This window comes from Saccoglossus kowalevskii, chromosome 7 (assembly GCF_978046115.1).
Source record: "Saccoglossus kowalevskii chromosome 7, keSacKowa6.1, whole genome shotgun sequence".
NCBI classification, from domain to species: domain Eukaryota; kingdom Metazoa; phylum Hemichordata; class Enteropneusta; family Harrimaniidae; genus Saccoglossus; species Saccoglossus kowalevskii.
This window is the reverse complement of record NC_140647.1, coordinates 24,867,492-24,889,297: the sequence shown is the minus strand read 5'-3', so window position 1 is coordinate 24,889,297 and position 21,806 is coordinate 24,867,492. Positions and strand designations below refer to the sequence as shown.

Here is a 21,806-nt window from a genome sequence, read left to right as displayed (position 1 = left end):
AATGTTTACCACTACTGGGTTTTAGAAAATAAACTAAAATTACGCACTAGATGTATCGATAAATATTCAATATAATGTTACATAATCATGGATTTGTTTAAATTGTATATTTTTCGTTTTTCTCCGTCGCTACCTTGAATAAGAGGAATAATTTACGGTAATCGTAATTAGTGAGTTCGTATTCAAAACATTTGCATAAATGCTCGCCTTTCGTCAACACCTATTAACGTCAATTTATTTGCATGCAATTAAGGAATAGGTGTATTTTTGGAGCAGTCTATATATTTACAGTTTCTGGGATGCATTGGTAACATTGGCTATTGTTATTTAGCGAGCCAAATTAGGGACATGAACCTATAACGAAAGTAACGTGGTTTCGTAATTGTTCACAACGATATCTCACTATTTATGTGTGAAGTAAATCACGCATCCAATTACAATTTACAAATACAATTCAACAATAAATTATAAAATCCTGGGTGATATATCATATACTTATTTAAATTGTCAACGTTTAGCACGAACTTTTGATTATTTTCGTCGCTGTCACGAAATCTAGTGTTAACGTCCAGCATGGCATGATCGTGCGAGTTGCGCCATCGCCGACGCCTACTAGGTTTTCTATTAGAGGACGGGCGCAATTTACCGGGGCAAGTTAGCTTGATGTTTGCTCTGATAACATATTTCATAAGAATTATATTCATTCGGGTTGTTTGATAAAATTGTGAGTCATTAAAAATATAGCAAATAATACAGTAGGGGACGTCTCGCTACACAAGCACAATTAAAGCTGCAGCTGCTAGTGACCTAGATGGAAATACACACGTTTCATACACCTTCTCCGTTAAAGGGCGGTAGTCGTCGCGCCACGCATGCGCGAGAAATATGGGGGTCAATAAACAAAGATGGCGACTTTGACTGTTGCGCAGATCGATCGAGTACAAACTGAAACTGGGCAGCGCGACGATCACCGAACGTTAACCATACCCTCAGGCGATGAGGGGTTTGTCTAACGTCAAAATGACATAGTCGAGTTGGAGCAAAGTCGTTCAACGCCACAACTAAGTAACATGGACCTCATGGTATTATATGATGTGCTACCAGGTATTCGTAAATAGTGAGCAGAACATTCTCACATGTCTCACATGTGACACCCGCCATATTCGTAATCGAAGGTCTACACCAGAAACTGAACATGGATACCATGTGTGTATTAGCAGTGTTAATATTGTTTTAAAAAAATAGACGTTCTCTACAAAGCCAACAGCATACTACCTTCACTATTAAATATGGTTTGTTTGAGTTCATTTATTGCATTGACGCAGACTTAGAGCAGCATCTTCTCGATCTTAACATGCTTGTAACAAATAGTGGAAACGAACACTTGAATTCAAAATAAAATATCATTGCGTCTTCATTACGAACTATAAAGGAAATGGTTCCTGGTTCAATGTACAAAGTCACTAGTAAGAAGACTTACCTGGTATGAACAAAATAAAGAAGGTGTGTAACTGTCACTTGGTGGATGGATCGAACGCTAGGCACCATAGTCAAAATTGTTGGCATCTCGTATGCATGACAATTGTTTGGGGGCTCGTCTGGGAGTTTGATCCCATCCATCCTGACCATATAACCAGCATATTTATTGATACGTTTATTCGTTAGGGCTTTTTTCTTGATTGTTTCCTTACAGTGCGAACTCCACATGCATAGCAAAGAGTTTATTTGGACATCTCGTCTGGTGCACAGAAACAGCTGATTTGGCGCCGAGTGGTAAGTTGAGCTCGTTCTATTTTGTGTGGTTTTTGCCAGATATCAATATCCCGTAATTTGGTCGACATACGGAGATGTAGGCACTACCTAGCTACTCCGTGGGCTACAGCTTTATTCTAATCAGAAATTGTATTGGCTATAAAGTCCTTTAATTGGTACAGCTTGGTTTACTGTCATCACTTGTCATTTGGTTGAGCATGGTTGCCAGTCAATTAGAGCTCGAAAAGTTAATTAAATTAGGTCAAAAGCTTGATTTAAGGGGACCCGAATTAAAGACATGGATAGAGAAGGAGCAAATTGCTTTGCAGAAACAAAGAGCAGAGGAAAGGAAACTGAGGGTTGAAGAAAGAATAGAAACAAAAAAAGCCAGACAATTTGAGCTGGAATCTCGAGAAAAAATAGAAACCGTAAAAGCTATCCAACTCGAGCTCCAGCTGCAGATCGAACAAGCAAAGCAAGTTAAGGCAGAGAATAGAGTGGATGCCCAAAATTATTTAAATAAAGGTAAAGCTCCCAAACTACCCCCTTTAATCAGGAAAGGAACGACATTGATGCATATCTCCATAGGTTTGAATTGTATGCTAATTGTACTGCTCAAAACTGGGATAAGGTCACCGAGTGGGGTACAAATTTAGGGGCTCTTTTGGAGGGAGGGGCATTATTCAAGTATTCTACTTTGTCGCCTGAAGATGCCTCTAACTATGACAAGGTTAAGAGAGCAGTGTTGGCTGATTACCATCTTACAGGCGAAGGATTTCGACAGAAATTTAGAAATATTAGACCAATGCAAAATGAAACTGGAACTAAATTTGTCACAAGGCTCGACAATTATTTACAAAAATGTTAGAAATAGAACAGGTAAATGATTTTAAACAATTTCAGGATATCATACTTCGGGAACAATTCGTACAGTGTTGCACTAAAGATCATGCTACCTTTTTGAAAGAGAGAAAGCCTACTAGCATCAAAGAGATGGCTAAATATGCCGATAGATATGTGGAAGCGCATGGGGGTTGGCATCCAGGCCATTTTAAAGGTACAAGTATTAAGGCCAAATCCCACAGTCATCAGAAAGGTGTAGATAAGCCAAAGCCACCGCAGAGTGATAAGGTGACACCGTCAAAAAGCTATGTGAACCAGAACAAAGGTAACAGTAACTATAATTGTTATATATGTAGCAGACGAGGTCACTTTACACGAGATTGTAGACAGAAGAAAACTTATGCCTTTCTAACAGAGATGATGAACAAACACGAAGATAAACCCATTTCAGGTAAGACACAAGATGATATTGGTGGGTTTCTAATGATAAAACCTGACCCACACCTAGATCAAGCATTTCGTAAAGGTTTTCTCACCTTAGATTGTAGACACCAATTGCCTGTGTTATCAGCTGTTTGCAACAGCTCAGTGGTTAAATCTAAATATGTGGAGAAAATCAAATGACTGGAGAGATTAAATCCTGTGTGTTAATTGATGGTACAGTAAAACAATTTCCAGTTGCTCGTATACATATAGATACACCATTTTTTGTAGGTTTTGTTTCAGCACTGTGTATGGATAACCCAGTGTATGATTTAATCCTTGGAAACATACCTGGCATGCGAGAACCTATGGATCCAGATACAAACTGGGAGGGGTCCCAGAGACTAGAGCAGGTTGAAAAGGGCAAGTCAGAATGTGATTCTGAAACCGAAACCCAGACTGTAGCTGCCGTGCAGACGCGCAGCCAGAAGGAATGGTTTAAGAAACCATTGCAGGAACTTAAGGTATGTTCTCAGATAGGTGAAGTGACTCCAGAGATGTTACGAAAAAAGCAACAGACAGATGTCTCGTTGGCCAAACTGCATCAATTGGCTAAAGCAGGAGAAGCAAAGGTAAGTAAAAATGGAAGTGCTTGTAGGTACATCACTGTAAAGGGAATATTGTACAGAGAGTACCAGTCCCCACAAATCGATTTGGGGAATACATTCCGACAGATTGTGGTACCCAACGATTACCGTAAATATGTATTGAAGGTAGCTCATGAGTCAATTTTAGGAGGTCATTTAGGGGCCAAGAAAACATCTAGTAAAATCTTGACAAATTTCTTCTGGCCAGGCATACAAGCAGATGTCAAGAGATATTGTCAGTCCTGTGACATATGCCAACGTACCATTCCTAAAGGTAGAGTAACAAAAGTCCCCTTAGGTCATATTCCTATTATTGAAGAACCATTTAGGAGAGTCGCTGTGGAATTTGCCACTGATAGGGGTCATAAATACATTTTGGTCTTGGTCGATTTTGCAACCCATTATCCAGATGCTAAGGTATTGAAAACAATTGGGACAGAAGTAGTTGCGGAAGCATTGTTAGGTATGTATTCTCGGATAGGCATTCCAAGGGAAATACTGACTGACCAAGGATCTCAATTTGTATCTGATGTCATAAGGAGGTAAGTAGGTTGCTTTCTATAAAACGACTTACTACAACCCCATACCATGCTATGTGTAATGGTTTAGTAGAGAAATTCAATGGGACCCTTAAAGCTATGCTCAAGGAAATGTGTGAAGAAAGACCGAAAGACTGGGACCGATATATTCATCCACTTTTATTTGCATATAGAGAAGTTCCTCAAGAAAGTACAGGATTTGCCCCATTTGAACTTATATTTGGGCACATCGTTCGTGGTCCAATGATGATACTCGAAGAGATATGGATGGTGAAACACAAGTAAGTGAAACCAAGAGTGTATATCAGTATGTGTTGGACTTGAGAGAACATTTGGAGCGAACCTGCCAGTTTGCTCGGGAGGCTTTGACAAAATCTGTCTCACGATATTGATCTTATTATAATAAGAAGGCAAAGGTAAGGAACTTTAAGGTCGGAGACGAGGTACTTCTGCTCCTGCCAACAAGTAATAATAAACTACTATTACAATGGAAAGGCCCATTTCCCATTACACAGAAAGTAAGTAGCTTAAACTACAAAATAGATTTGGGTCATACCCGCAAAACCTTTCATGCTAATTTGCTCAAGAAGTATCATCATCGATCAGAAGTTACTGCATCCCTAGTCGAGTATCGTGGTGATATTTATGACGTGGCTTGTGTATCTGTAGTTGAGGAAGAATGTCAGGAAGAGGTAGGTCTATCCGAATTGAAAACTTTTTCAAATGAGAACTTATTGTATCTTCCTCCCATAGTAAGCAAAGAAAGCATAAAAGATGTACACCTTAGTTTAAAGCTGAGTACGTGGTTAAGGACGTCAAGCAAATTCTAGAAGAATTCCGTGATGTGCTGACAGATATCCCTGGTAAGACTACCTTAGGAAAACATACAATACAGGTAAGAGAGACAGAGCCTATTAGAAGCAGGCCATATCCTATACCATATGCATTGAAAGCAGAAGTTCAGAAAGAAATAGTAAATATGTTACGAATGGGTATAATTTCACCAAGTAATAGTCCTTATGCATGTCCTTTGGTAGTCATCACTAAATCTGACAAATCTCTCAGGTTGTGTTGCGATATGAGGAAAGTAAATCAGATTACAGTATTTGATGCTGAGCCAGTTCCAGATCAAGAGGAGATATTTACCCAGTTAGCAAAAGATCATTACTTTAATAAGGTCGATTTAAGTAAAGGTTACTGGCAGATTCCTATGTCTGAGGAATCAAAACCCCTTACCGCAATTATTACACATAATGGTTTATATCATTTTGATATGATGCCATTTGGGCTTGTAAATGCGGGGGCAACGTTCAGTCATATAATGAGACGGCTCCTTAAAGGTATTAGTAATGTACATATTTATATTGATAATAATATCTTATCCATACAAGGACTTGCAGTGAGCATGTCCAGGCAACTGAGAAAGTGTTCAAGCGTCTTCGCAGTGCTAATTTGAAGTGTTTCTTAGGATATGATGAAGTCGAATTTTTGGGTCACATAGTAGGTCATGGCATTGTTAAGCCCAAGCCGGATAAAATTCAAGCTGTATTAGAGGCTCAGAGACCTTCAACAAAGACTCAGGTAAGATCATTCACTAGTTGGATTTTATAGGAAATTCATTCCAGACTTTGCGGCAGTGGCTACCCCTCTAACTGACTGTACTAGAAAGGGGAAGCCTAACGTAATTCAGTGGGGGTGATGCTCAGGAACATGCTTTTTCCACACTCAAAGGTAAGTTGGTTAACTTCCCCATACTTCAGCTGCCTGATCTAAACAAGGAATTTACATTGCGCACAGACGCATCAGATACAGGTGTCGGAGCAGTTTTGTTACAAAAAATCGGTGGAGAAATGTTTCCCATAGCTTATGCAAGGAAGAAATTGAATGGATGTCAAACGAGGTATTCGGTGATGGAACGGGAATGTTTGGCGATGGTCTGGGCAGTGCAAAAGTTCCAGTCGTATTTATATGGTAAAGAATTTGTGGTACAGACAGATCACCAGCCATTAACATGTCTTCGTAAATCTAAGGTGGCAAATGGGAGGATAATGAGATGGGCGCTGGCATTGCAGCCCTTTCGAATGTTGGGGCCGATTACTTATGCAGAAGCATATCAGCCACAAAATCTTGTCTATTAATATTCCATTAAGGCAAGGTATAAGATGGAGGTATATTATAATGTGTAAATATCTTTGAATGCGTAAACACATTCACAAAAACGGGGGGCTTAATTGTCACATTATAATCTAGTATCGATAATTAGTTACCTGCAGTGTATACCACTTCAGATGCTATTGTTTTAAACAAAGAATTAGTTAGGGCTTGGGTTGAGGACAGGTCGCCCAGCTGTACTGTTATTATGCAAATTTCTTTGTTTCTGTTTCCTCGTGGTGTGCACTGAAAGCAAATTCAAGTTAGTCTCACTCAGAACACAGTCCTGGAAGGTTGTTCTTAGACAACCACTTGCTGGGGTCTTGTGAAGAGCCAAGTTTTGCTTTTTGTATGGGGCGCTAGGGAAATGGCTATATCCCTAGTATAAGCCTGGGCCAGCTTTGGAGCCTATGTGTTTCAGATGCAAACTCATTGTAAGTAGAATTTCCAGTAATTGTTTATTCAAAGGCTAAGTAAAATCTGAAATCATTCTTTCTGTAATTTTCTCATACATTTTGCGCTAGCAGTTTAATGTTTCATTAATGGGCAGAAAATTCTAGATTTGTAAACAGATTGTATTTAATCCCTTCTCCTTCTTGATCAATTAAAGTTATTCGTTCAATGTTATCTAACTCGTACGTGGTCTTGCGGTTTGATGGATGGATCGATCGAGCACTCGGCAACATAGTCAATAGTCATGTTGGCATCTCGTATGCATGACAGTAACACTATCTAAACTTACTTCCGTACTGCTTTCAAAGAACGCCCTTGGGTATTCATCAAATACCTTTTATGCAGGACGCAATGTTACTATGGAAAATTGGCGGCTATTTTGGTAGACAAACATTCCTTGCGTGCACCTCATAGAAAACACACCGACTGCACTAGCTCATTCAGAATAAAAAAAGTTGGAATTGTACCAGCAGAAGATGAATACATTGTGGGTATAAGCAATGAATGACCATCGTCAGAATATTGAGCCTCATATTAACTGATTCCACTGGAATGGACAACCTAAAATAGCAATATCGATAAATTAAAGCGATTTGAGTAAAAATAATAATGTTACAATCAATTTAATCTGTAAATATTATTACAATTCAAAGTCAGTCTGCAGTTTGTAACAAGTACATATTATGAGCATACATTGGCACCTTGTTTTAGAAACATGGTTACGTATATTATTTAAGCATTATGTGAATATTTGTATTGCTTCTCCCATATCTCTAATTCAAGAGATGTGCGGCTAGTAATGAGAATGCAGTTGAAATTATCATGGTGATCGTGGTAATCATTCAATCAATGGTAGGGCTGGGGAAGATCACAAACTTTCATTCAAGATCACCAAATTTCTTGCAAATATCTATTGAAGATCACATGCTTATATATACTTTAGAAAACATCTGCCGTAAAAGGAAATACAAGTAGTAAATAAATAAAATGCTGTTTGAACCGATGAATATGATAAATATAAATAAAATATAAATATAGAAATGTCTAGTTATTTTGAATAGTTATTTATCACAACAATTACAAAATATTAAATTCTTCACATTTCAATCAGCTTACTATTTAATACATCTTGTGTATCGTGAGTTATCATGACGTCACCTCTGTGTTCATTATAAATAAAATACACAACCGTAACTTAATTTGAATACATAATTAATATTATTAAATAAATTTTAACATTACGTTTTTTGTTATTATTTTAATCATTTTTACCCAAATGACAATAATCCTATATTTTGAGTAAATATAATGCCTGTATGACCCTTTCTACTCATAGCTCAACACATATTTTCATTGTACTTAATGAGCTTTCAAATACATGCTGGGAATATTCTTGGTTGCGATTAAAATAATGTTATCTGTTCATTTCATGTAAACATTTTTACATGCAGTTATACGTCGCATGTGGAGCCTATATCGAATATGACTCAGTGCTTTAAGCCAGACAATGAGCATCTGCTTTTTGATGTTTTCGTTATACCATGAAGGACACTATTGTGAAATATTTAGTCATTGTAATACAACGCAATCAACATTGAATGTACTTCTTTGTAAAGCAAGGAATTTTTAGAATTACAGAAAAGTCGCCTATAAAATTTTAGAATCTTTAGAGACTGTCAGTCGATGTCAATTTCAGATTGTATGTACGGATCAACATAAGCTAATGAATAGGTTATCAGCATGCAAAATAAATGACACACTCAGTAATTGACTACATCTATATTGGAAATATCTTATTTGATATATGCCTATATCTCTATTGGAATTACCTTATTTGATATGTGCCTATATGTCAATTGGAATTACCTTATTCGATATATGCCTATATCTCAATCGGAATTACCTTATTCGATATATGCCTATATCTCAATTGGAATTACCTTATTCGATATATGCCTATATCTCAATTGGAATTACCTTATTCGATATATGCCTATATCTCAATTGGAATTACCTTATTCAATATATGCCTATACATAATTTAACACAACTCATTAGTATATGTTATGCTCATTCCCTGTTTAGCAGTTATCAATTGTTATTCATCATAAGTATCTATTATACAATACATTAAAAATACATTGTCACCGGGGTTTGCGGTCCAGATACAATTATTTCAGAAATAATTGAAATTAAATTAGGCATCCCTGTATATTAACAGGGGAACTCAAATGGATTATTTTGGTTTCAGTAGACTTTAAATTGAGAATACATTGACTCATGTTATCTATACAAAAATAAGATAATTCCAAGTCTTACTCAATTACTCATTAATCGACATATAAGATGTGTTTAATGTATTATTCACAATGTTTAATTTCCCACATGTTATTCGGGGGAATATGATAAATACAGATTTGATTTCAACATTCAGCGGATGAGTGCACCGAGAATTCATCTTTGAATTGTTAAAAAATAATATAAGAATCCTCACCATAAATTACCATTTAAATACGTATGGAACATGAATAATAGCAAACGTATGCTAGATATGTTATTATGATAAAGAGTACAATGTCTCTATTTTACATTACGTAATCTATCATTATTCATGGGTGAATATTTAATAATTCAATGTTTTAGTTCATCTGATGCAGTAGTTTTGCAGTAAATCTATGCTCTGAAATTTAGAATTGTTTTATTACACGATGGCGATAGAGAATAATGAAATATAATTCAAACACTGAATTATAAATTATATCCAGCTAAATACTATATATATATATATAAATATATATAAATATATATTTATTTATTAGTTACGCACTGATTGATGACTGAGTTTGAGTGAGGGATACTACGTGTGCAGTAGGATGTATTCACACATGGTACCAATTCTCTAGATACGTTCTGCATTCGCCATGTAATGTATTTTCTATCGGTTATCTATTTCGTACTAGAAATTTACTTTAATTTAAATTGAAAGAGAATGAACACGTGGAAGACTAGGCAGTAAAATTACAATGTGGGTATATGAATAGTAAATTATTTGAAGACAGTGAGTAAACTAACACACATTACGGTTGATAAGGTAACAGAGTGTGAACACTACTTGCGGTATGGAAATGTTTGAACACTAACAGGTATGTGCGAATACATCATTCAGTTAAGTTTAAATTGAAATACAATCACAAATCGTTATCATAAACGATAAATGACATTAAACAGACATTTCTGTATACAGATCATGTGCTGATAACGGATATGTGAGAAAAGATTTTTTTGAGTGATTAGTAACTGACAGTGAACATTTGTCATTAGGTGAGATTCACAAGATGCAGGAAACTAGATATATGTTGAGGTGTGAAATATTTTGCGTGTTAGCATATCAATAACAAATTGTTTAAAATAAATTGATTTAGGTGCTGCGTTGATTCTTGCTCAAATTCCCGTTTGAGATTGACGCAGAGTTAGTTTCATCAGCACGGATGGTACCTCTTCTCCTGCTACAAAATAAAATGGTCAATTCTTTCTGAAATTCCTCGTACTTTGCGGCGTAAACAAAAGGATTAATACACATATTACAGAATGTTAATACTGCTGTGAATTTATAAAGATATCCATTAAAGTTGGCATCGTAACCGAAGATGAGATGAAACACGCTCATGTACAAGGTATTGGGAGTCCAACAAATGATGAACGTGATAACTACAATCAGCAGAGTTTTGATTATATTTTTTCGAATTCTCGCCACTCTGTTGAACTTCTCGCTTTTGTTGTCGTCCGTTGTACCAGGCTGAATTTGCATCCGAAAAACCGACCATATTTTAATGTAACACGTGGTCATGACGGCAATCGGTAGGGCGTACAACAAGGTGAAGAATTCAATTCCGATAAATATTCGATACGCGGTGCTCGGAAATAGGGAGACGCACTGTCCTTCGCAACTGCTGTATGCTCCGATCCCGTACGTCAGCTGTACCACAGCCCCATACACCCAGGTTAAAATCATAACCACAACAGCTTTGATAAACGTGAATTTATTGCGATGCCATATGGGGTAAGCGACGCCCAACCATCGCTCAATCGTCAAGGCAACCAAGTTGGCAGTGGATGAAGACATGAAACACCATAACAACGTGCGCGAGTACCACAGCATACAATAGAGTTCTCCTGTAATCCCACTCGGTGAGCTCGGCGTGTTCAAGCTTGGAATTTGGACTAACAGGAAAGTGGATGAACTGATAAGATCGATAGTAGATTGGTGTAGTATGAACAGGTGAGTCAGAGAGTGGAATTTCTTCCGTTTTCGACTGAATATCAAACAGACCATACCGTTACCTAGAATGCCAATGATTGCAATACTGCAATAAACGCCGACCAGCACGTTGTCTTGTGTTACAGTAGCAGCAGTATTCTTAAAATATGTGTAGTTAACAGTGTACGCCTCAGCCGTGGTGGTGCTCCTGTTGATGGTTGCCATGTTTAAGAATTCAGTAAAGCGAAGTTATTAGTTAGCAGTGATGTTACGGTCGCAATGCACATATACTGATCCCATAAGGTTTAGAAAAAACAAATATGCAACATGTGTTCATATCATAAAAAAACATATATATTTTTTTTCAATTGTACGATTGGCTGGTTTTGGTCACATGATCGTGGTCTACATGCTAAATGCACAGGTCCGTGAATATCCCGGGCTGATAAGTATTGATAGATGTCACGTGACATGAAATTTGGCCAGCAAATAGTAGTTACGGTGGAAAACACCAAGATTTTATTATTTCGATTGCTTTCGAAGTTGTACGATCAGAACAACTGATTACTAACTTTGTTTCAAAATAATGTTGATTATCTGCAGACTTTTGTCTCCAGACGTATTTGCATTATTTATATGTGTACATATATCGGTGCATAATTTTGAAACAAAGTAGGTAATCAGTTGTTTTCAATATTACAACATCAATCGTGATGACAAAATCTCGGTGGCTTTCACTGTAACATATTTTTTTCTGATTTGGTTTTGTGCTAGAATTTATGCAACTGCATCTCCTTCGTGGGCAGTCCACTGAGTGCACATTGGAAAATTGGTAAAAGCTTAGTTAAATCTCAATCTCTTTCAAAAACCCATGTTTTAAAAAGTAATTCAAAACAAAGGAAGTGCTTTATCCGGTGCGACACGTAAATGTTTCATCGCGCAAATAAACGAGATAAGCGATGTCTTCACTACATTTACCGACTTTTAACCAACATTTTCTCGAAAAACACTTTCCTGGTGAAGCCAATTTCGTTCACGCTAATATTAGATTTTTTTTGAGCAGGCTTCTAGCGTAATGTAATTACTGCACTTGTACATATGTATTCCGATGATTACTTTCGAGAGAGAGAAGATAATATTGCGATAAATCCGTGGCGTGTTTCGGCCAACCAAATAATCAATAGAAAATAAGAATATATACAATTAACGTAAGGGAATTAACGTATATTGCACTTGATTTTTCACTATTATACGTATTCATCTTCATACTTCATATTTTTATTGAAAAAAAACACGGATCAAAATAATATGTTGTTATAAGAGCACAACAGAATATCCATAAATGATAAGGGTGTAATTATTACAATATTGTATTAAAATTTGTATATAATCGAATATCGAATGATATGTCTTTAAATGTCCAGGGGCGGATCTAGGATTCTGGAATAGGGGGGCCGATAAGTTGGCCGATGGCCAAGTTCGCGAGCGCCGATGGCTCGAAGCCCTGTTCTTGATTGTTAAAAATAGGGGGGCCGCGGTCCCCTCGCCACCCTCTAAATCCGCCCATGATGTCGTACCTCTTATCATATGTACGGTACCAGTACTGAACGTTACGCTACCTAGTCAACAAATACACGTATTAGTCTACGTTTATATCTATGTATTACGAATGCAAAATATATTCGAACCGGAAATAATGTTAGAACTTGGAGAGACTAATCCTGAATCCATAAAACAAATGAAGCAGTATTCTGTCGCAAAATGGTAAAAAACGATCGATGCTTAATTACCTATATTCTAATTATATTTCAGTGATATATGCAAATCAAATTTAGATTACAGTGCGAATTCGGTATATTAAATTTAATATCTAAACAAGTTTACTTTAAATATTAATATGATTAACATTACAAAAAAAAAATGATTCAATATTGCAAATTTTTTTCTTGCCATTACAGTAATATTGTTATCCAACGTATGGGTATGTCACACGCAACGTAATATTACCGTAATTGGTATAGTACAGGTGTGATGGTACAAATACCAAAATGGCAACAGTGACATAAAGACTTCCCTGGCGGCGATGATAACATACGAACACGGAGTCAAAAGATGAGGTTTCGACTGGTACTGGTATTATTATACTCTGCAAACATCAAGTACAATAACTCGGTAAAACTCCAAAACTCCAATAACTAAATACTTAAACTCCAACACAATTCAACGAGATCTCCGATCTGAACTCAGTGCTGAACAACTCCCCTATATATACCCACACTGTCTATAAATAGACCATTACATCAGCATACATAATGAGTCTGGAACTTACTACAAATTTCTAGAATGTTCCATTACCTATTCAACCAGTTTCTAAAAATTCCACCCAGACACAGTACGGTTCTAGAACATTCTCAGTCACACGGAAGTGGTAAACAAGTCGTATGCGACAGGGTATTACATTACTTATTCGCATAATGTAATATATGAACTAATGTAGTTTAGTATGCCGAATTTGAAATCAAGGAAGAACAACTTGTACTTTTAAACAATTTAATTGCAGATATGAGCGAGCTTATGGATAAAAACTAGGATATCAGAAAACAACGATGTCATTTGTGTGATCGAGACCATCAAATTCAAAATGAGACTGTTGGATGATGAGCTCATTCTCGTTTTGAGAAACACCTAATATCACGTATGTACTATGTTGTATCATAGACCTTAGAAAGAGAAAAATACAGCGATCTAAAAACAATCTGGACGAGTCCTGTCTGTCCAGACGGCCTTTCAGACAGTTCGAAAATTTCAGAATTACGATTTTAAAATATAGACTAGCAAAACTAAAATACGCGAGTATCATTGAAAATAGTATGATTTAAGTGAAAATACGATAATGCAAACAACAAGTGTTTTTATTTTCCCGAAAACGGGCGAAAATGTGCCAGTCGCAGGATAAGTATTATTCAACCATTTGTCAAAAAAACGAATTGTAACTCTACATATATTAAGTGTCACCTAATAACCAGTACAAAAAATGGATCTTGTATTGAAATTAAAAATTCAATGTAATGAGCACAAACACTGAAAGACGTGTTGCAAACTGCGCGGCCGATTGATTGTGAGTGACGACATACGGCTTCCTTAGCTTGGTCATTTGTTTATAACTGTAGTAACCCACGTTGCACGCCGGATGTCGTGAAATCCTTTGTTTTATAATCCAGTTGCCTGTCCCTCTCTTTCTAAGGTCTATGGTTGTATGCATTGATATCCAGGTTTATAAATGTCGCTATTTTAACCATGTAGTATATCATATGTTTGATTTCAAGTTATTGAACTGTTCCATTGTAAACTGATGATAAATAAATATAACAATGAATTACAGTTATATATATATATTCAGAGGCGTGCTCACATTGGTGAAGTGTAATTACTATACGTGTGAATAGCGTCATCTGTGGCAGCCTTCAGAGGGAATTGTACTGTACATCTAATACTAATTCACAAATATATTTAAAAAAACAGCGTCATTATAACTTGTAAGCCTTCAAGGCTTTCGTTGTCGTGTATAGACTGCAATAATTCAATTAAAATTTGCTGAGCACAGCTATGTCGCATGTCTATTAGTTTTTATTAGGAGATGTGAACGCATAATGTGGATGTTATTAATTCGCCATTCAAACAACATTCGAAAATTAATATATTATTTCCATCTGATTAAAATTAGGAAATTGATTTGGGCTTTTAATACTACCAATTTATTATTCATTCATTTCTCAATAAGCAATCAAGGATATGAAGACCAGACTATAAGTATCAGTTTGATCATTCATGCATAGACAACTTAAAATAAACATAGCTGTGCATATTTGCATTGAAAAATATTGATGAAATTGTGTGTATTAATCCGACCCATAAAACAGATAAAAATATCTCGATGTGTGCACGGCAAAGAGAGAAAAAAACACATCTTTGTTTCTTTTCCTACTAACAATGTACCGCATGAGGATGTCCATGCGAGTGTATTTAAAAGTGATTCGTTATCACTTGACATGGTCTGAGTAGCTTGTAAGAGGTACTATACAAACATCCCCAATGAAAATGTTAAAATATGGTGTTCGTCGGGGTTAGGTGCTTTTGTTTAGCATGTATACTTTCCCACTTTGTAGTATTATAGAACATCATGGACTATCAATCACCTCCATGCTAATGATACCCAGTTATACATTTCAACCAAACTCAGTATATGATCGTGACTTAGCTCTAACTAATCTTAAGATTATGTCAGTTAATTGAAAGATTGAATGTTTTGCAATAAACTAAAACTTGAGTAAACAGATATTTTAGTATTTGTCATGCCACAGAAAATTAAGAAATTAAAGTTGATTTTCCTGAAATGGAAGTGGTATTTGATAAACATTTGAATATGGCAAGCCATATTATTCAGGTAACAATATCGTAATTTTATCATCTGCAACAAAAACTACCGAGAGTATTGTTCATACTCTTGTGGGATCGAGGCTGGATTACTGTAATACTTTATTGTATCATGGTACACCGAATGTCTAATTATCTAAATTGCAGAGGGAACAGAATGCAGCAACTAAAAAATGTTTTGAAGAAAAGAAAATATGACCATATTGCACTTTCTTCTCTAACTCTCTTCCAGCAAAGGATCGGTTTGTATATACATTATTGTTTTTAGTTTACAAGGTCATTTTTGTACAAAATCTTTAAACCTACTTGCAGTTCCAATGTCACGTCTAGAAGCATGCGGTGATAGGGCATTTGCTGTATGCGGACCATATTTACGGAATGCCCTACCAAAACATGTAAAGAAATTGAACAATAGTAATGATTATATTATTCTTTCTATGTTACAGTTGTAGTTTTTATGTCATGCGCTATGGATCGGTTAGTAAATAAGTAAATTATTATTATTATTATTATTATTATTATTATTATTATATTAATGTGTGTAATAGTGAATGTATCGTAATTTATGGGTTCGGCACAATTTTTAGATTTCTTATAGTATAGTTTGACAGTACACATAACAAAATTTCTAAAAATTATTTGTGTGATTACCAATATAATGGTGTGCTATTGGGTTCAATTTAAAATATTTATTTTGTGTATATGTGTTTTGGGCTTAACAGTATACTGCTATATTGAGCGTGTTTCTATACTTGCCGTATACTAGGTACACCATAAAATGCTGCCATCTATAACGACGTATGTCATCTGAAATACTGCATTGCATGCTACTACGTTGTCATTACCATAATTTATATCGGTATTCTACAGTGATCTCAATTATCATTATATTTATATTATATTTGAGATCACGAATCGCAATATAATTAACTGTGGATCTACAAGCATACCCACGCGTCTTCATTTGTAACGAAATAGTCCCGTGAGGGTATGCAAAGTCTCAGTTAGATTACCTTTGCTATATTTAAACTACTAATGATCTGAATGATGGAGTGAACAATACATGACCCGACACCACACGCACTGGAGAAAAAAAATACAATGATTTATAACTCAATCAATTTAAATGATTAGTTGAATGAATAAAATACAATTTAATACACTAATTACATTATATATGTATAATTGATTGTATAATTAAAATGCGGAGGCGGGAGTATGTGTTGCCATATACAGTTTATATCCACGTCGTTAAAACACATAATTATATTAGCATGTATGCAAATTAAATATATGTAAATGAATATGTAAATTTGTGTTACATGCTCACGCTATTGGTCAGGATGTTATGATTTCTACAACAAAATTTCAACTCTTTTTGGAACTCCTCGTACTTCGCGGCATAAATAAAAGGATTAATACACATGTTACAAAAAGTAATCATAGCGGTGAATTTGTAGAATTCGCTCTCAAAGTCCACGTAGTTGTCCAAAATAAGATGGAACACACTAACATAGAATATATTCGGCGACCAACATATCACAAACGAGATGACAACAATCAGTAACATTTTGATAACATTTCTTCGAATTCTTTCCATCTTTTTCGTCCTGTTGTCGACATGTTCGTCACTAGGATTGGTTTTCACTCGCAATACCATCCATATTTTGATGTAGCATATAGTCATGGTGACGATTGGCAGCAGATACAGACAGACGAAGAACGTGATGCCGGTGTAGACTCGGAAGGCACGGGTTGTTTTCATAGCAACGCATTCACCGTCGCTGCTGTTAAAAGACCATGTTCCGTAAACTACATGGGGGAAGTGACCGTACACCCAAGCTAGCACCATTACAAGAATTGCCTTATTGACAGTGAATTTGTTGCGATGAAAAACTGGATGGGCTACGCTGATGTACCTCTCGATCGTCAAGACAACTAAATTGGCACTAGATGTCGTCATAAACCCCCATAGCAGAGCCCGCGAATACCACATTTTGCAGTACAGTACACCGACCACCCCGCCAAGTACGCCTGGGTTATGTACATATACAATTTGCGTCACAAGAAACACACACGAGCTGATGAGATCAATGAAAGATTGGTGACGAATAAAATAATGAGTCAATGAGTGGAATTTCTTGCGATTTCGTCCAAATATGACACAGACTAGAGAGTTACCAATGATACCGAGCACTGCAATGATACAATAAATAACGCCGATGAAGTCGACGCGACCTGTTTCAGTGGCGGCATCAATAGTGGTATTGTTCATGGTGGTTGCGCTAACTTATTGACAGGTATAGTAAGTCCGACCATAAATGGCGGTGCTGATGGTGACGATACTTGCAATGCACAATAAGAGTCATTCACGTGAAAATGCACATCTACTGCAGCCACGTCTGCCAGTTCGGGTCGTACGCAATACATATATCCCAGGGGACCATATGAATATTCATGAAACGGTGGTGCGCACTAACTCTTGCCGCTGTTTCACGAAAGTTGAGGTGAACGTTGTTTAAAAACAAAATACATTGAAAATATATAAGATAATATCAGATGTTAGCCTACCATTCGCATATATATGTTTCAACTCGTTAAGTCACACGTGTTTATTCAAATGTAACAATTTGCATACGCATGACCAGGCAAAAAGATCAAGCGGAAATGTTGAGTTTTGTCAACATTCATGGCTGTCAAATCATGATTGAGACTAATTTTTCCAATTTTGAATCAGTGAGGCATATAAGAAAAACATGGCACGACAAAAATAGTGCAAGATATGAGCGGAAACGACAAACTCATTACAAGGCTGTATTTGGACCTCGTGCTAGATCGAATATATATAACTGGTTCACCACGTTGTAGAAATGTATTTCGAAATTACGTCTTGACTTTACATTGTATCCCGGTGGTTGACAGACTACCCTGACCCCCGCGTGCACCAGCCTTGCTGCGATGTAAAGACTGGCTATATAGACCACGAACAAGATAAATATTTAGAAAATTGACGCCACGGAAACAATTCATGTAAATGTGAAATAGCAATGAAACAATCCACCAATAGGGCAATGCTGTATCGGGTATTTTACCTCATTCTGAAATATTTGATTTTATATGTGTGCAGTAATAATTTCTGGATGTTGTTAGTGACGTCATTAATTCGACTTGCGCATATCCATCTAGTCCCTTATAAGGTCATTGTTTCCTTACGCGCTATTTTGTGCTGTTTTAAGGCGGTTATTTGCGGCGTAGGGTAGGCGTGGTGAGGCGCGCGTCAGCTTACAGTAATTTCACCAATATTGCAATCACCGTTGCTTACATGCTACGTAACTTTACTAGCTTTGACTTCCACTTTAAGTCTTCCCAGGTAATATTACCAACTTCGCTATCTTTGCAACTTTGTATTTTGTGTACCACTATTGACATTTGACCGATAGCTTTGGTCACGCAAGTGTTTCCTGTAGCTTCACACTTGGTCTTTTGTTTTTATGTAGATTAGTAATCGCCACAGTTATTTTCACATTCAGATTATTAATCCTATGCACATTAGTAATAACAGTTTTGCACACGCAATTCCCACACTTGTTAGTGTCAGGCATGTCATAACGTTTACAATATGCTGAACATAAGTGTGGCTGTTACACATAAAACAGCACGGCTATTCGTGCGATTAACTCTACGTAATGCGCATGTGCACATGTATTCAAAATTTATTACATTAGAGTAATTATATAAACGTGGTAATCCGACCAAGTTTTGATTTAAATACGAGATTTTGACGTAACCTGGGCAATTGGTAAATGAATGAGTCATTCTTTTCTATAAACAAATGAAATGTGATAATTATTCAATTTGTTTATGTACACGCATTTCTACAATAAACAAATAACGATTTTAAAGTTCTTTTGAATACGAAATGAGTCATACGATATTTGTGAATTTATCTGATTGGTTGGATATATACAGTTCAAGATAATCTGAAATGAATTGATCAAGTTATTGTAAGCACAGTATGTTTAGTATGACGGAGACAACATCAGTTTTTTTATGACACGGGCATGATAAAATGGCTGATATCCGAGTGCTATATATATATACTAGTATATAAAATACCACATTTAGAAAAGTACCAGTAGAATCAATAAACATTTTGCGATCCGCCAAAAGAGTGCTTGTCATTTAAGTGCCGATCGCGCGTTGGTAGATTTGCCGGTTGGTTGGGTTAATTATATGTTGTTAGTCGCATAATAAACTCTACACGTACAATGATAACAAATGCTTTAATAAAAAAACACTCTATATATGTATATAATAAACTATTCTACTATATGAAAATTAAAAATGCAATACAATAATTCAATGCAAATAAATGTGTCTTGCACGTCATTGTATACATCGCATAGGACCCATATTGACGTTATACGGCGACAGTGGCGTTTTAATTAAAGGGCGGTGGTCGTCGTGTCACGTCTATTCGATATGGGACTCATAACGACGTATACAACGCGTGTTAAATACATTGTTTATTTACATGGAATTCAAACACGCGCTGCGCGACGACCACCGCGCCTTAAACTCGTATTAGTTATCGCGGTGACTGATGAATGACACGTGGTAATTACCTTGAATGTACTTGTTTTCAGAGCATATGCCTAATGTTTAATTATCCTCGTGAAAAACTGAGTCTTGTTATATGGACTATGTCAAGAACGTGACTATGTGTTTTCAAGTTCTGTGTATAATATATAAAATGGAACATTTTTAGTTGTAGATGTTTACGATATTACGCGGTTCAAAAGAAACACTATCGTCAGAGTTACGTATAATCTGAGTAATTGTGACGAACGTTAATGGCACAGCGGAGAAAAACGGATCCTGAAATTAGTGTAATTTAGAACTGTTCATTCATGACAGGGTTTCTTCGAAAACAAAAACAAAAACTATTTCTATTCTGAAATAGACCGATTTACATTATAATTTCGATCATGTTTTAAATGTACATCTTAATTTTTCGAGACATTTACATAAACCTTTATTGGTAGTTTATCATTTGTGTTGAGATTCGGTCGAATTGAACGATTTGATGAGAGACTAGTCTGATTTTTTTGTAATTACTAATTCGCTGCGTGTTGCATCATTTTGTTTTTGAGGATCATTTTCTTCCAGAAGATGAGGATCATTGTATTTAATTTGAGATGTAGAGTGATCCTTTTGCATTACTAACTGTGTTCTACTTTAATCGTTCACTATTCGTTTTTATACCGTTTCATGTTCTTGGTTGGCTTAAATTTTGGTATTCATAGTATACAATTTTGGTATCAAATGAGTTAAACAAAAGATCTAATAATTAACTATCCCTTGTATACGGGTTTCTGCTAAGTTGAAATATGGCGTAGTATATGTATATAATTGTTTGTTTTTCGATTAACGCATATTGGCAACCGGATTACGACATCTAGTTTTGGGTATTCTATTTGTACAGTTTGGTTGTAAACACATCCTGGATGGGACTAGTATAAATCTTCCAAAGCTGTATTCGACGACATACCGGTGAAAGTAAATATACGGCGTGAATGTTAGATGAAAATAATGTTATCTATTCAGCGCACGATATCAAGGAAGCAAGCACTCAGCTTGTCATGGTGTACTTCGTTGTTGAAACATTTAATCTACAGACACAAAACAATTAAATTGACATTCTTACTTAGCGAGAGACTGAATGTCTCGAGCAGTAAATTACAGGTACTGTGATATATACATAATATGCACGTGCATTACAACAAACGAATGAATTGCCCAATCAGATAATAATTGTGATTGGCTATTGAAGTACGTCTCAGTTGGATCTCATCTTTCCGTTTTTTTCCGCTTTTGGTTACAATCTTCTTAACTAATCTATGCTATGTATAGTAGGAAATGTAGGGCATTTTATAAGGTCTAACATTCAGTCAATCACAGGACATTTCGGGACAAACGTACATTGCTAGAATACAGATGCAAGTGGGAGACTTTGTGAAAGTAATGTTGAGGCCTCGTCTCAAATCATATTGTATATGATTTTTTTGTAGTGTGTGCTGTATACAATATCGTCACAAAGTATCATAATTCGTCTCGCGTGATTTCAATGGAATCTCGTTCGCAAATACCCATACACAGTTATGACAGTTATGTTTTTGACGTGTTTACTAACTGAATGGTGTTGGTCTACCTGTGTGAGCGAAGCACACATCCACAATTTAATTTAAATTTAAATGTTAGCTCAAAATTGACGGAAATAATATGCCTTACTCATTATGAAATATA

The 21,806-nt window shown here is 36.0% G+C and overlaps 3 protein-coding genes across 3 annotated transcripts; 1 reads left to right on the top strand and 2 right to left on the bottom strand.

Moving 5' to 3' along the window:
* Positions 1–3,215: 3,215 nt before the first annotated feature.
* LOC144359184 (uncharacterized) lies at positions 3,216–6,342 on the top strand. The gene is made up of 4 exons (XM_078012385.1): positions 3,216–4,207; positions 4,378–4,485; positions 5,596–5,785; positions 5,965–6,342. Exons 1-4 carry the CDS (start codon positions 3,216–3,218, stop codon positions 6,340–6,342), a joined length of 1,668 nt encoding a protein of 555 aa, XP_077868511.1.
* Positions 6,343–10,226: 3,884 nt separating this feature from the next.
* LOC102809690 (melanin-concentrating hormone receptor 1-like) lies at positions 10,227–11,291 on the bottom strand. The gene has a single exon (XM_006821023.1). The coding sequence runs from the start codon at positions 11,289–11,291 to the stop codon at positions 10,227–10,229; it is 1,065 nt and encodes a 354-aa protein (XP_006821086.1).
* Positions 11,292–16,818: 5,527 nt separating this feature from the next.
* Positions 16,819–17,775, bottom strand: LOC102809572 (mu-type opioid receptor-like). Its single transcript, XM_006821022.1, has one exon. It carries the CDS (start codon positions 17,773–17,775, stop codon positions 16,819–16,821), a length of 957 nt encoding a protein of 318 aa, XP_006821085.1.
* Between the last annotated feature and the right edge of the window lie 4,031 nt (positions 17,776–21,806).

Excerpts from the sequence above, each read along its gene's own strand:
- LOC102809690 (XM_006821023.1), bottom strand. The coding sequence starts at position 11,291 with ATGGCAACCATCAACAGGAGCACCACCACGGCTGAGGCGTACACTGTT.
- LOC144359184 (XM_078012385.1), top strand. The coding sequence starts at position 3,216 with ATGACTGGAGAGATTAAATCCTGTGTGTTAATTGATGGTACAGTAAAA. Across the intron at positions 4,208-4,377 it reads GTATCTGATGTCATAAGGAG|AGAAGTTCCTCAAGAAAGTA; the intron begins GTAAGTAGGTTG and ends ATTTGCATATAG. Across the intron at positions 4,486-5,595 it reads ATATGGATGGTGAAACACAA|GACTTGCAGTGAGCATGTCC; the intron begins GTAAGTGAAACC and ends TATCCATACAAG.
- LOC102809572 (XM_006821022.1), bottom strand. The coding sequence starts at position 17,775 with ATGAACAATACCACTATTGATGCCGCCACTGAAACAGGTCGCGTCGAC.